The sequence below is a fragment of the Mustela nigripes genome, chromosome 7 (genome assembly GCF_022355385.1).
Source record: "Mustela nigripes isolate SB6536 chromosome 7, MUSNIG.SB6536, whole genome shotgun sequence".
Classification (NCBI taxonomy): Eukaryota; Metazoa; Chordata; class Mammalia; order Carnivora; family Mustelidae; genus Mustela; species Mustela nigripes.
The window spans coordinates 70,972,727-70,985,797 of record NC_081563.1 but is presented as its reverse complement, the minus strand read 5'-3'; the positions used below and the strand labels follow the sequence as shown (position 1 = coordinate 70,985,797).

The 13,071-nt window shown below is 36.0% G+C and overlaps 1 protein-coding gene across 16 annotated transcripts in view; it reads right to left on the bottom strand.

Annotated features, from left to right (window-relative positions):
* Window positions 1-13,071, bottom strand: part of NRXN1 (neurexin 1) — a 1,159,797-nt gene that overhangs the window by 647,713 nt on the left and 499,013 nt on the right. For all 16 annotated transcript variants that reach the window (XM_059406092.1, XM_059406088.1, XM_059406087.1 and 13 more), the window contains one exon: window positions 405-843. In XM_059406092.1, the coding sequence (XP_059262075.1) occupies window positions 405-843 (439 nt within the window). The remainder of the gene's footprint in view (window positions 1-404; window positions 844-13,071) is intronic.

Sequence of the window (13,071 nt, the reverse complement as noted above, 5' to 3'; positions counted from 1 at the left end):
GTTGAATTTTCCTTTTTTCATATTTTCTATTTGTCACTGCAGGCACCTCCAAACATTCAATGATAGAAGCAATAATTGAGAACACAAGAACCCTGAATTTTGTCACTTGCAAATTCAAGATAAAAAGTCTTGCAAGATTTGGCACTTGATTATCCAATAAATGTTCATTTAAGAAGTGATTCCAGAAGCCATTTGAGCATTTGGAGTTTTTTATGCCCAACTATAATGATTAATTAGCTCCTTCTGATTTGTATATGATGTGAAACAGAAATAATAACAGAATTTCTTTTACCCTAAAGACAGAAATGCAGCAAATCTTCAGTATTTCTTAGTTTTATTTCCCTTGGTGAGGGATGAAAGGAGTGTTCCAGCAAGTAAAGAGTACAGAAAACATGATAAATTACCTGACCGTCCATCTCTTTGGAAGTCCACATGATACCATTCTCCATCATTCACCTTCTTCTGTAGGGCTTTGATTTTTATCGTACCTGACCCCATGTCCAGGAGGAGGTAGAGGTGGCCATCTAGCATCTCAATAGCAAAGAAGTCAACCTTTATCATCTGAGGGTGCTTGGCGTCTTTTTGGTGTCTTGGTTTGCCATGGCTAAATAAAATGAGGCCATTTGGCTCTGTTGTGCGGAAATCAAATGATATGGAGCCCGTTTTCTTTGCATTCCATTTAGGCAAAGAGATGAAAGACTCTGGGGTTTCAAAGGTGATTGGGTCCAAAGTTGCAACATTCTCACATTTAAATGCCACCACTCCGTGGATCTTCATCTTAGGGTCTCCTTGCTTGGCAAGTCGAGATAATTCCAGCCTTACATCGTTATTTTTATATACAACCTGTGGGCAGAGGATAGCAGTGAGAAATCAGGCCCATATATTAATATTTAGAACTTGTCTTCAGTTCATGTGACTTGCAACACATGTTTGCAACACAAGTAACACAATGTTTAGCACATTTGATATATAAGATAGCTTATATAAATTCGAGTATCAACTCATTAAACAGTAACCACTCCAACCTAATTTCACTCAAATAATGTCTGTACACATATCCACACTGGTTGTAGATGTCCCAAATAATTTGAATGTAGCTGATTACAGTTTTCGTTATTTCAAGCATGTATAAACTCAAACTTATATATTTGCTTTTGTTGTTGGTTATTATACTTTGTTTGTTAAATGTAAAGGTATTTCCATTTTCCCACTACTAAAGTATTTGAAATAAGATATTTTGTATAACTGTTCCCTAAAATATAGGATCTGGTCTATGGTCTATATAGCTACGATGGGTATAAACTTTGTAAGATAATCACAAGTTGAGATAGAAAGCATCCAGACTTTTCTCAGAAAAATCATAAAATATAACTAAAATGCAGAAGCTCTCTTTCCCCCATGGCCTACATTAACAACTGTTTGAGTAATGATGGGTAGCTTTGGAACAATGTTGGCTCTAAATCCATTCAACCTGTATTACTTGTGTTCCATTTTACTTTAAAGTATACAAATGAGGAACAAAGTTTGTCCCGTACTCTCATTTCCCAAGGCACTTCATCCAAAGTGGCTAGGTGGTTCTGACTGCTTGTTCATAATCCTATGGCTTTTTGGACTCCAAACGGCGCACTGGACAAATCCACTGGCAGCACTCCCAATATTGTGTATCTGCTATCACATCACCTTAATAAACTTGAAGCCATTCTGACATAAAGATAAAGAGAGACCACACCCTGCCTCTATAAAATGCCTACCATGCATAGTTACATTTCCAAAATACATATTTCATACTGACTTAAGAATAAATTAGCTATCTTTGTCCAGAGAACTATCTAAAATATTTTAAGACGCCATTCAAAAGTTCATAGCAGCCAACCCTGACAGGTTCGAAATTTATTTATATTTATATAATAGGGGAAAAAAAAAGACAGCCTGTGTCTGATTAGTGCTTTAAAGTGCTATAAAGTTAACTGGTCAATACAGCAAACCTATAGCAAAACCTAACTAAGACGACAGTGTGGCTAATAAATTTCGTGATATGACTTGTTAATGAATACTGTTATTTTTCAGTGGTTAAGAGTGTAGGCTCTAGTATCAGACTCTCTGAGTTCAAATTCCAGTGCTAGCATTGCCTAAATGCATGATCTCTCCAAGCCTTATTTTTTTTTTTTCTCTTTTAGGGAGATAACACTTACAGGATGGTTGTAATTATTAAAGAAAATGAATGTAAGCGAGAGAATCTTCATAAAGGCAATCAATCCAATGCCAGGCACATTGTGAGATTTTCAATAAATACCAACTACATCAAACTACTTGATAATAAATATCATCTCTTCATCATGTGGTAGAGACAGAAATAATGTAAACTAATTCATTTTAAGGAAATGCTTAGAAATTAAGCACACACATATAATAGGTTTTTTATAGCTGATTTGTGCCAAGCAAAGAAGTCACATCTTTTCATTATTAGTCCTGGTGTTTCAGTTTATCTTTATCTCGAAGGGAGGATTATTATAAAGAATACTATATCCATTATTCTTTGAGCAAATATGTATAATGGTTTAATAAGCAAATACTGACAACAAAAGAAAAAAAATGAACTTAGGCAATAACAAAAGGGAATTAGATTAATTCTTAAGTATACTTTCTTGAAGAGTGAAAGAGCTATCTAAGTCTTGGGAAAATTGACTTAGGAGTATCTTTCTTTGGGGATCTTTAGAAGTGGAGAAAATGGTTTCCGCGGATGAGTTTCCAAGTTTTATAACCTCTCACCATGACTTTCAAGCTAAGCAAGCCTCTGTTTTTTTTTTTTTTTTTTTTTTTTACTTTCCCTGATGATTTATACTTCCTTATTTGGAGATTCCCTTGACAAAAATATTGATCAGGAATAAGGATAGTATTCTCTGACCCAATTGATGCAGATGATAATGTTGACCTATGCTAACACATTGCCCATGAAATAGAAGCATCGCAATAGTCAGGTGTTTCTGACATGAGTAAGTATGTAGAAGGTTGGGTATATTGCCTCATGAGTCCAATACCAGCTACAAAGAAGTTGAGGGATATAGGGTTAGAGTAATTCTAGGTAAGGATTTTAGCGAGTGATTTATAATCTCATGAGTAAGTTGGAGCCCTGGCGAAAAGGAGGTTCAAGAAAATGGAGAACAAAAGTAGGGATTCCTTTGATCAGATAACTTAGGTTTAGCCAGGCACACACACACTGCCTCCATGCCTGTCCCCACCCCCGGAATTTAAAAAAAAAAGTCTCCACCAGAATTTATGCTTTGTACAGACAGGGTTCTTGCTCACTATAGTCAACCATCAACATCAGTGTCTGGCACAAAGCAGACACTCAGTAAATATTTGCTGATAATTGAATAAAATTCTTTATTCCCTTTTTTTAACCTAGTTTCAGATTATAGACATTAAGAATATTTACAAATGTAGTTATGTAAAGCAGAATGTCGTATTGCGACTAATCTCACAAACAGGCTACTATTTTTAGTTTTTTTCTTTAGAAAAATGTGGGAGCTGCTGTGCGTATTCAGTTATAAATGGCAAGATGGCTGGTGTATTGGAAAACTTTACCTGCAAACTCATATTGGGGGCTTTAAATTACTTTTAGAATGAAAAACACCTGAGTTAAAATTCTCCAGAGGTAGAGTCATTTTCCTAGAAGAACTATCCTGAGGAGAAGTGTGATGTACTTTTTTTCCTTCTCATTTTGTATTCTTTGAAAGGCAACTCCAGAAGACAGAAAAGCAATTTTGGATAGGCAGGCTGATAGCTCTTACAACTACACTACTACTTCATCTGACCCAGATTTCATAATCACCCTACTTTTCCAAAGTTAGACGTACTCTTCAAATGACCTGAATATAGTTCAATTATAATAATAAGTAGATAGCAAGCACTCCCAATCTTTTAAAAATTCACATGTAAGCTATTTTTTTGTTTCTTTCTGAGATAATATGATTCTGAATGACTTATGATTATTCACGTATCTTTTTTTTAAAAAAGATTTTATTTATTTATTTATTTTACAGAGTGAGAGAGATCAGAAATAGGCAGAGAGAGAGGGGAAGCAGGCTCCCTGCTGAGCAGAGAGCCAGATGTGGGACTTGATCCCAGGACCCTGGGATCATGATCTGAGCTGAAGGCAAAGGCTTAACCCACTGAGCCACTCAGGTGCCCTCATGTATCTTTTTTATTTATGTCAAAAGTTGTAATTTATTCAATAGTTTCAACTTTCAAAAATATCTACATACTTTACAATTAGTGATAGTATCATTGCATACTCATTTGGGTCTGTTCATAAAATTAAGATTTTGAGGGGATATTGATCTTTCCTTTTTTTTTTTTTTTTTGAAGAGTAATTCACAATGTTGAATTTCATTTCTCTGCTTCATGGGCTTAAATCATAAATCCCAAAGGGATAAAAACATGAAAGAGACGAGGTGTTTTCGTTTTTTGTCATCTATATATTTTTTAAAATATCCCTGACACTGAAATGTGCAAGAACAGGAGCAATATGTCTGTATTTTTATATATTACTAGGCTTGAAATTTGAGGTAGATAGTCACTGAGTATTTTATTGGATCTTCATATTAGTCCTAAAAGGCAAGGGAAATAAACAGGTGGAAAAAAAATAAGTTTGAGAGTATAGACATAGCCTAATCACAAAGCTCTTATCTAAGTCAACTCGCTTAAACTCTCTACTTCTCAGTTGCTTAATTTCTAAAAAAAAAAAAAAAAAAAAATATATATATATATATATATATATATATATATATATATATATATATATAGAAAACCAGGTCCTATATATCACTCCTTGAGCTTTCTCCCCCTTATTCTATGTGATTTGGGACAAAGGTAAAATACGTCCTTTGAACGTCTTTTATAAAAAATGTCCTTCTCTATCGTCTGGCTTTTTCTGGTTGTGGTTTTGATGTCAGGATATTGCTCTCTATTCTGAAACACTAATCCATTCGGTAAAGAGAATATTCACTACATCTTTAAATACACAGACATACATCAAGGATTCTATCTATCTAAGGTTTGTACAGATGGTACTGAAGAACTGGTGGCTGAGAGATAAAGCCCTTTCCACAGGAAGTGGGAATGTGTGAAACACACGCATCAGTAGAAAGCATTTGCTACTCAAATAATGACTATTTTGTTGTTATAAATAAATGTTTCTGCTTAGAAATCTTCATGAGGCTCTTGAATTCATTAACATGCATTGATCAAGGCTTTTCATATCTTAACCGGGAGAGTACACATGTAAAGTCAAATCGTGATTCAGGGATCCAGGCTCAGTCGTGACCTCCCTGTGATCACGAATGGCTTATTCTAATCTGAGTCTTGGTTCTCTTCCATTCTTGGGAATAATAATAAGTAAGGGCTAAGAATCTGGCTCTAGAGATTTCAAAGAGAATTGCAGCTCCCCCACTCACAGTCCTGTGACCTCGTGCAAGTCTTTCAACCTCACAGAGGCTCATTTATCTGTACAATGAAGTAATCCTATCTACCACATTAGGGGTATTGTCAATAATAAATTATATTTCAGTGGAAGTGCTAACAATAGGGCCTGGCATAGAAGAAGGGCCCAGGAGAATATCCTTAGTGTTATCATAAGTAACTAAGTTACTTAACATAACATAAGTTATTATTCTGGGAGCAAATGAATGGACTTGTTACAAAGGTAACAGTTAACATGGTACAAAGTAAAAGTAGATGGCTGCTTAGTGTTTTACAGTAATTAACAGGTCTGCGACCAGCAGGATCAGAGAGATCAAAGCTGACAGGGGCTTCTTTTTGTATCCTGGCATGTATTTTGCAGTTTGCAGCCTTTCTCCACAGCTGAGGGTTCCTAACCAGAACACATACATAGGAGGCTAGCCAGCCTGGGGCTTTTACTTTCATTCATGAGAGAACTTCCATGGCATCAGACATCAACCAAACCACCACTACCAGTGCAACAAGAATCAGCTAAGAGTTCTTGAGTGTTTATTTTCTGTCAGACCCCATTAAAAGAAATTTATATGTTTTATGTGTTTGCTCCTCGTAAGCATCCTAGCAGATAGAAAACATTATCCTCCTTTATCAGCAAATATGTGGAGGCACAGAGCTCGCTGAATGCTTTCTATTCTGAAAATGTCAAATACTGTGAAGAGCTAATGATGATAACTTCAAACTTCATTTGTCTCAGGAAATTTCACTTATAGTTTTTGTTTAGAGTATCATTTATACTTTTTGATAACAGTGGCTAAGCAAAGGATTCACAAACAGCTATCTGTCATTGTGCAAAAGGATGATCTTGCTCTGGGTTACATATCTTTCCTTCTAATTGTCCTACTAAAATCCCTCTAAATGAATCAAATATCGTAACAGAGCAGGAGAGTGTTTTCCTGTGCTTTATTGATTAAAATGCCTCGTCAGGGGCTCGTGGGTGGCTCAGTCAGTTATGTGTTTGCCTCTCGCTCAGGTCATGATTCCAGGGTCTTAGGATGGAGCCCCATGTCAGGCTCCCTGCTCAGTGGGGAGCCTTTTCCTCCCTCTCCTTCTGCCACTCTCCCTGCTTATACTCTCTCCTTCTTTAATAAATAAATAAAATAAAAATCTTTAAAAGAAAGTCTCTTCAAATCCAGTTTAAGTAATGGGGCTATTTCTGTTTCCAGAACTATAGTGTAGTTTTCCAACAGGCATGTCTTCTGAAAATATATAATATTAGGATATATATAAAATAAAATATTAGAATTAAAATGTTAGGATAAACCAGTATTTAAACCAGTTAGGATAAACCAGAAATTAATAATTTCTCATGAATATTTGTTATTGGTGTATTTATCTGTAATGTGTAAACTATATACATTATACATTACCTAATATAAATGTGTTTATATACAATAGGTCAAATCTGCTAAAATTGATGTCCAGAAAAATTTTACACATATATTAGAATATATCATACATCTCTAGATGGAGAAGCAGATAATACATATGTATATATACCATATATACACCAAAATACAAATATACATACAATAATAACATTTAATAATTTCAGAAATTAGATGCTCTTGGTTAAAAAACACAGATGGTCTTACTCATTTGGAATGAAAAATGTCTTGGCCTAAAAACAAATATCAGCACTTATAAGCTTGGCTCAGAAGGGCTACAACCAAAAAAATAAAAAAAGAAAAAGAAAAAGATAAAAGGATTCTTTTATTATTAGAAAAGGTAGAAAATTAAACAGATTTTCTCCAGTGTTCCTGCCACCATGAAAAGACAATTATAAGAGCAGAGTAGAGGCAAAGTGGTCGCTTAAAAATAAAAAAATCATTGCACTCATTATTGTCCTATCTTCCACCCAAGGTCAAGTTTTCAATGCTGCTCACTTTCTTATACTGAGAGCTTAGCACAGAATGTGCTTATAATAAAAAGGTGAAAAAAAAGTTCATTGAACTTAACTGAGGGACTGACGGGATTTTAGCTTTCCTGAGAACGTCACACCACAGAAGGTTTCATCTATGCCTTGAATATGCCCACCTGAGGCAAATGTGTGTCCAGCTGCAGAGATTCATGGGCTGGGCGTGAGTCAGAGAAGGGGAGGCCAATAGGAAATGCACAAGCCCTGTTCAAAGTAGCCCAATGCCACCGTAAAAACAATACCTAGCATTCAGAAAATCTGGTTTGAAAGAGAGTTACATAAGGAATTTTGAAAGGTAAGAAGGTTGGTTTTTTTGGGGGGGGGTGGGAAACAGCAGAGTTTGTGTTTCTTTTTTTTTTCCCCGTAATCTGATACTATCCAGAGATTATGTGCAGATAAAATTTTCAACTAAATTGCAACTTTCCCCATTAATTAATAAATAAATAAACTAATTAGGAAATGTAAAAACAGACTACAAAAACATCGTTTCTCATAAGGCATATGACTTATTAATTTCAAACCCCAAAATTAAGTTGAAATTTGGAAAGGACACAAAATGACAATTTTTTAAAAGCAATGTGGAGAAAGAAATCTTTTTGCTTCCTTCCAATTAAACATGATCTTATCCATGAAAAGAAGGAAAAACAAAAGAAAACACCCTCTCGCTTTGCCCTTCCTTCATTCCATCATCAGTGAAGGGCCTAAAGTTATCTAGACAACCTTGGCACCATCTGTACAAGTCAGCCGTGGGAGCAAATAGGCTGTGTTGTCCTGAGGCTAACAGCTCAATTTAATGAAGCTTTCAGTGGAATCTGGGTGTGTGAAGACTTGAGTTCCACCCCATAAGAATGTCTATTTCTCTCAAATTGAAGATTCAGTAATTCAGTAATGCTCTTGTGTGTGGGGGGGTGGGGGCGGGATTGGAAAAATGAACCTATTTCAGTAACATGAGATTTGAGATGCCCATTTTTGAAAAGTAAAAAGCTGAAAGCTAGATCAATTCTTCCGTTTTCAGATGAGGAAACGGAGGCTCAGATAAGCAAAGGGGCAGTCTCAGTTGGTATCAAGCTCTGCTCATGAGCAAGTATTGAGGAATTCGGGGTTCTGTTCTTTTTTGACTCTGTCCAAAACCAAACAAATGGAATGATGAACCATTGAGCCATCTCTAGCACAGGCGCAGCACAGGAGAGGCCCTAGAGCAATTACAAATGAAGAGCAGCCGCCTTTTCAGCAACATGGCAGAAAAGGAACCATAACTGATTTAAAAGCAGTTCTTTCTTAAAAATTGTGATAGCTTCACAATAAGCTGACATTCAAATATAAAAATAAAATTCCTAAGGGGGAAAAATCTCACAGTTATTTCCCCCACTAACGGCACTGCCAAAGACACTGGAAAAGTTAACTAGAAACAATAAACTTGCAATGTTTACTGCTATTTTGCACCTAAGTGATGAAGATATTTTCAGCTTCAGTCCTTCATGATCTTGCAGAATGTGACACACCGTAAATTAGGGTTTAAACTTCTATTCCAAGCTGGCAGATGCTGCTAATAAGGACGATGCATGTCTGCTTTATCCCAAAACTTTTGAAATCCTCTACCAGTCCCAATGAGGAACAAGAGGTCGCTTATTCTTCTTCTTCTTCTTTTTTTTTTTTAAGGGAACCTACACTACCATGAAACAAGAATGGTTATCTTTGAACTGATTATAACAAAATAGTGGCATCAAATGCTATGTCTGATTTAACCAGTTCATGTTCTTTTGTACTCCCAGGCTCATGAGCTCAGTAAAGTTTCCCCATCATCTAATTTTACATTTTTCTAAAGCCCTTCACTATAGTATATACGATACCATCTAGTATGTGGACGTCCACAGTATGCATGGATGTATGACTATATACAAAATACCATATATACTATATAATACTATATAGTCGGTCTTTCTTCATTGATTTACCATGACTTGCTGTATGTCATTTGGATATGCCAAAGTTTTACCATTTCATTCTACTATCACTTTTTTATTGTGCTCATCACTCTTTAGCTTAGAAAGTCCTCCCCCAAAAGAGATTTGACAAACATATCATTATGTACAATATATATTACTTAACTTTTTAGATGTTTCTGTGTGTGTATGTAACTTTATAATCTTTTTGAAAATATTTTATTTTCTTTGAGGATGAAAATCCAAATTGAGTCCTCTGCCCAGCTAGTTACTTATTTGGGCTAGCACATTTTTTGAATAATTTCTTTTTTCTACTGATTTGTAAAGCCTACCACATTTTTAAATTCTTCCATATACTGTATAAGTTTCTGTTCCTGAATATCCTATTGTTTTCTCCCTTTCTTTCATCCAGTTCCACTTCATTTAATTATCATATCTCTATAATGTGTTCCAAGATATGTTAAGTCTCTCCTACTAAGCTATTTACATTAATTATTCTAATAATGTTTATACTTTGCATCATATGATTTTGTTTTCTGCATAAATAAGATAAATATATATAATGGAATTATTCTGGTTGCTCTTTCTAAAATGTAGATAACTAAAGTTGGTGGCAAATTATTCATTCAAACTCACTTAAAGAGATTTTTTTTTTTTCTTTTAGAGAGAGGGAGTCTGTGCACATGTGCAAGCCAGGGAGAAGGGGAAAGGGCAGAGGGAGAGATGAGAACCTCAAGTATGCTCCACAGCCAGCACAGAGCCAAACATGGGACTTAATCTTAGACCCTGAGACCATGACCTGAGCTGAAATCAAGAGTCAGACGCTTAACAGACTGAGCCACCCAGGCACCCTAAAGAGACTTTTGAATAGCAAAAGGAAATTATACCTTGCTTAGAATTACATTCCTGTTATAATTATTTGTAAAACTATCATCCATAAGTGATTATAATGATTTTGACCTTAACACATCTGGCCTCATGCCAGAAAATTGTATTATTTTTTACTTAGAGAATAGCGACACTATTCTCTAAGAGAAAAAGAGACTACAGAGAAAAATAAATTTAGGGGAAAAATGAATTTATAAGCACACCAATTCTGTTTCAATAATCACAAGATCGGTAGAGTTCCTTGCAGTAAAATGGTAGGAGTGGGAGGCCAGCCTGTTGGAGAGATCCGGAGGACAGGCTGAATGACTCTCAGGGAAGGGAAGAGTCCAGCACACTCCCCTTTACTGTGGCTGTCCTCAAGAGGCTAGGCTGCTTGCCTGAGGACACACAGCTCATGTCTGGCTACTCAGTGGTGGACAACACAGAATCTAAATGTCTTTTTTCCAGACCTGGGAATAGACTGTAAAGTTTTTTGTTTGTTTTCTTTGCATGGGATGATAATTAAGTTTCCTTCAGCAGTAAAAGCCTGACAACTCTATTAAGCCCTGTTGACTTGAGATTTCAAGATCAGATTATCAAATTTGTGATTACTCACACTGTATCAATCCCCTCTCTTGCCTTGGCTGCCAGCCGTTTCTTCTTGACCACCCCCCTACCTGAGCACACACAAGGAAACAGGGAAGCTGATCTTTAAGACTAATGGGGCCAGGCACCTGGGTGGCTCAGTGGGTTAGGCCGCTGCCTTCGGCTGGGGTCATGATCTCAGGGTCCTGGGATCGAGTCCCGCGTCGGGCTCTCTGCTCAGCGGGGAGCCTGCTTCCTCCTCTCTCTCTGCCTGCCTCTCTGCCTACTTGTGATCTCTCTCTCTGTCAAATAAATAAATAAAATCTTTAAAAAAAAAAAAGACTAATGGGGCCAATGCTGCTGTTTTTCCCATCCACAATGAAGTTATTTTACAAACTAGAAGTTGTATATAAATGTGGCCCATAATTTTAATATTATCTGAAGGCAATGCGTTATATGATACATAAGTATAGATACAGATATGAATATAGATTCAAACAGCCTGAGGTTTGAGTTCCTGCTCTGCTACTTAACTACAGTGTCTTGGGAAAATTCCTGAGTTTCTCTGAAGTAGTTTCCCCCTTTTCAAATCAAGTTAACACTTATTTTGTAGTATTATTTAAGCACATACCGTGCTAAGTGCTTGCTCTTGGGCACTGAGTAAAGAGTAGCCATTACTGTTACTGTTATGATCTTAAATGTGTAAGAGAGGAATGCTGGTCATTTAAATAAATAAGTGGCTTTTCTAAAAAGTAAAGAAGCATGCTTTGTAGTAATTACTCACCCTCCAATCTCCATGTTTACATGATTACTTCCTTAATTTCAGAACTAGATTCCTTATCTCCCATGAATTTGGATCGTGAAAGATTTTGTCTACTAAACAAAAGGTATTCATTAAGGAATACTTTGTAATCTTAAATTTATCAGAGGCATAATGAGATTACCTCTATAATCACACTGAGTTGGTAGAACTCCAGCCTGATGTCAATAGCTGTTTTATTTAGATTATGCTAAGAGTGTGTAAGTATGTAGCCCTGCCTAGATTTGATGAAATACTGAGCATACATAACTGTTCTTCATTTCTAATTTCAAGGACCCTAAAAAGTATAGAGACTCTAGGTTGTGAACTGTTATTTTTCAATTATGGCTGCTCAGCCCTGAGATATTTCTTCTTAATGCATTCTTTAATTATTTCCTTTGGAAGGTCCCTAGTGCTTCAAATGTCAGATGGGTTGAGCCTTTTGCCAAGGGTTGCTTAGTTAACTGTTTATTTAATGAATGGGGTTTTATGTGCTGCTGAATTTCTCATGGCACCGTTAGGAAATTCTTGGCAGAATTTAAATTGGAGAACTGAGAAACATATTGGCTCTACGGAAGCTCAATCCGCTCCCAGGCAGGAGCAGGGCTTCTGCCAAGGAAAATACGCTAAAATAAAAAATGCCAACGCCAAACTCGCACACAATGCAAGGAAAACTGACTTTGGTGTCTAGGATAAAATGAATGCCGGATTCAAGTATCTCAGGTGGCCTATGAACAGAAGTGAGGAAACTGCTTCCCAGTTTCGGGAGAGAAACAGAAACGAAATCCCCTTGCTTTGGAGGATGACAATGGACTTAAATGTCTTGCTTGGGATACTCAATTAGCTGCTAAGATAAATAAAATGGAGTCTTATGTAATTTCTCACACGGCTCTTCCTTAAGGAGATGAATCTAAACCTATCTTTATGTTATCGAAAGATATAATCATCCATTTTACCTAAGAAATAATAATTGCCAAAAAAAAGAATAAATGTATTTTTCTAAAAAAAAAAAAAAAGCTGCAGCAGCAATGACTGAACATCCAAGTACAAACATCCAGATGGCTATATTTTAAAATGATTTGGCCAAGAACCTAGATATTGTATAAGCAACAATTATCAGGTATGTTTTCTTTAAGGATGGGGTGAAGAGGAAAAAAAAAAGGCCCTGAAATGTTATACAGGCTCTGAAAAGTCCTTAATCCACCAAAAGACTATTTATTTATTTATTATTATAATTATTATTTTTATTTAGTAGTACTAGAAAATGAGGAGGGAATCAGAGTTTTTTAAAAACTAAACACAACTTTGAGAAAATAAGGATGAGAATGTATTTTTCAGTAATGTAAGATGGAAAGCACTAACTAGTCTGTTTGCCGTTGCTATATGAATCCAGTCTTGTGCAGAAGGAAGGCCTGTTGCAGTCATCTTCTCCTGGGTATCATTGT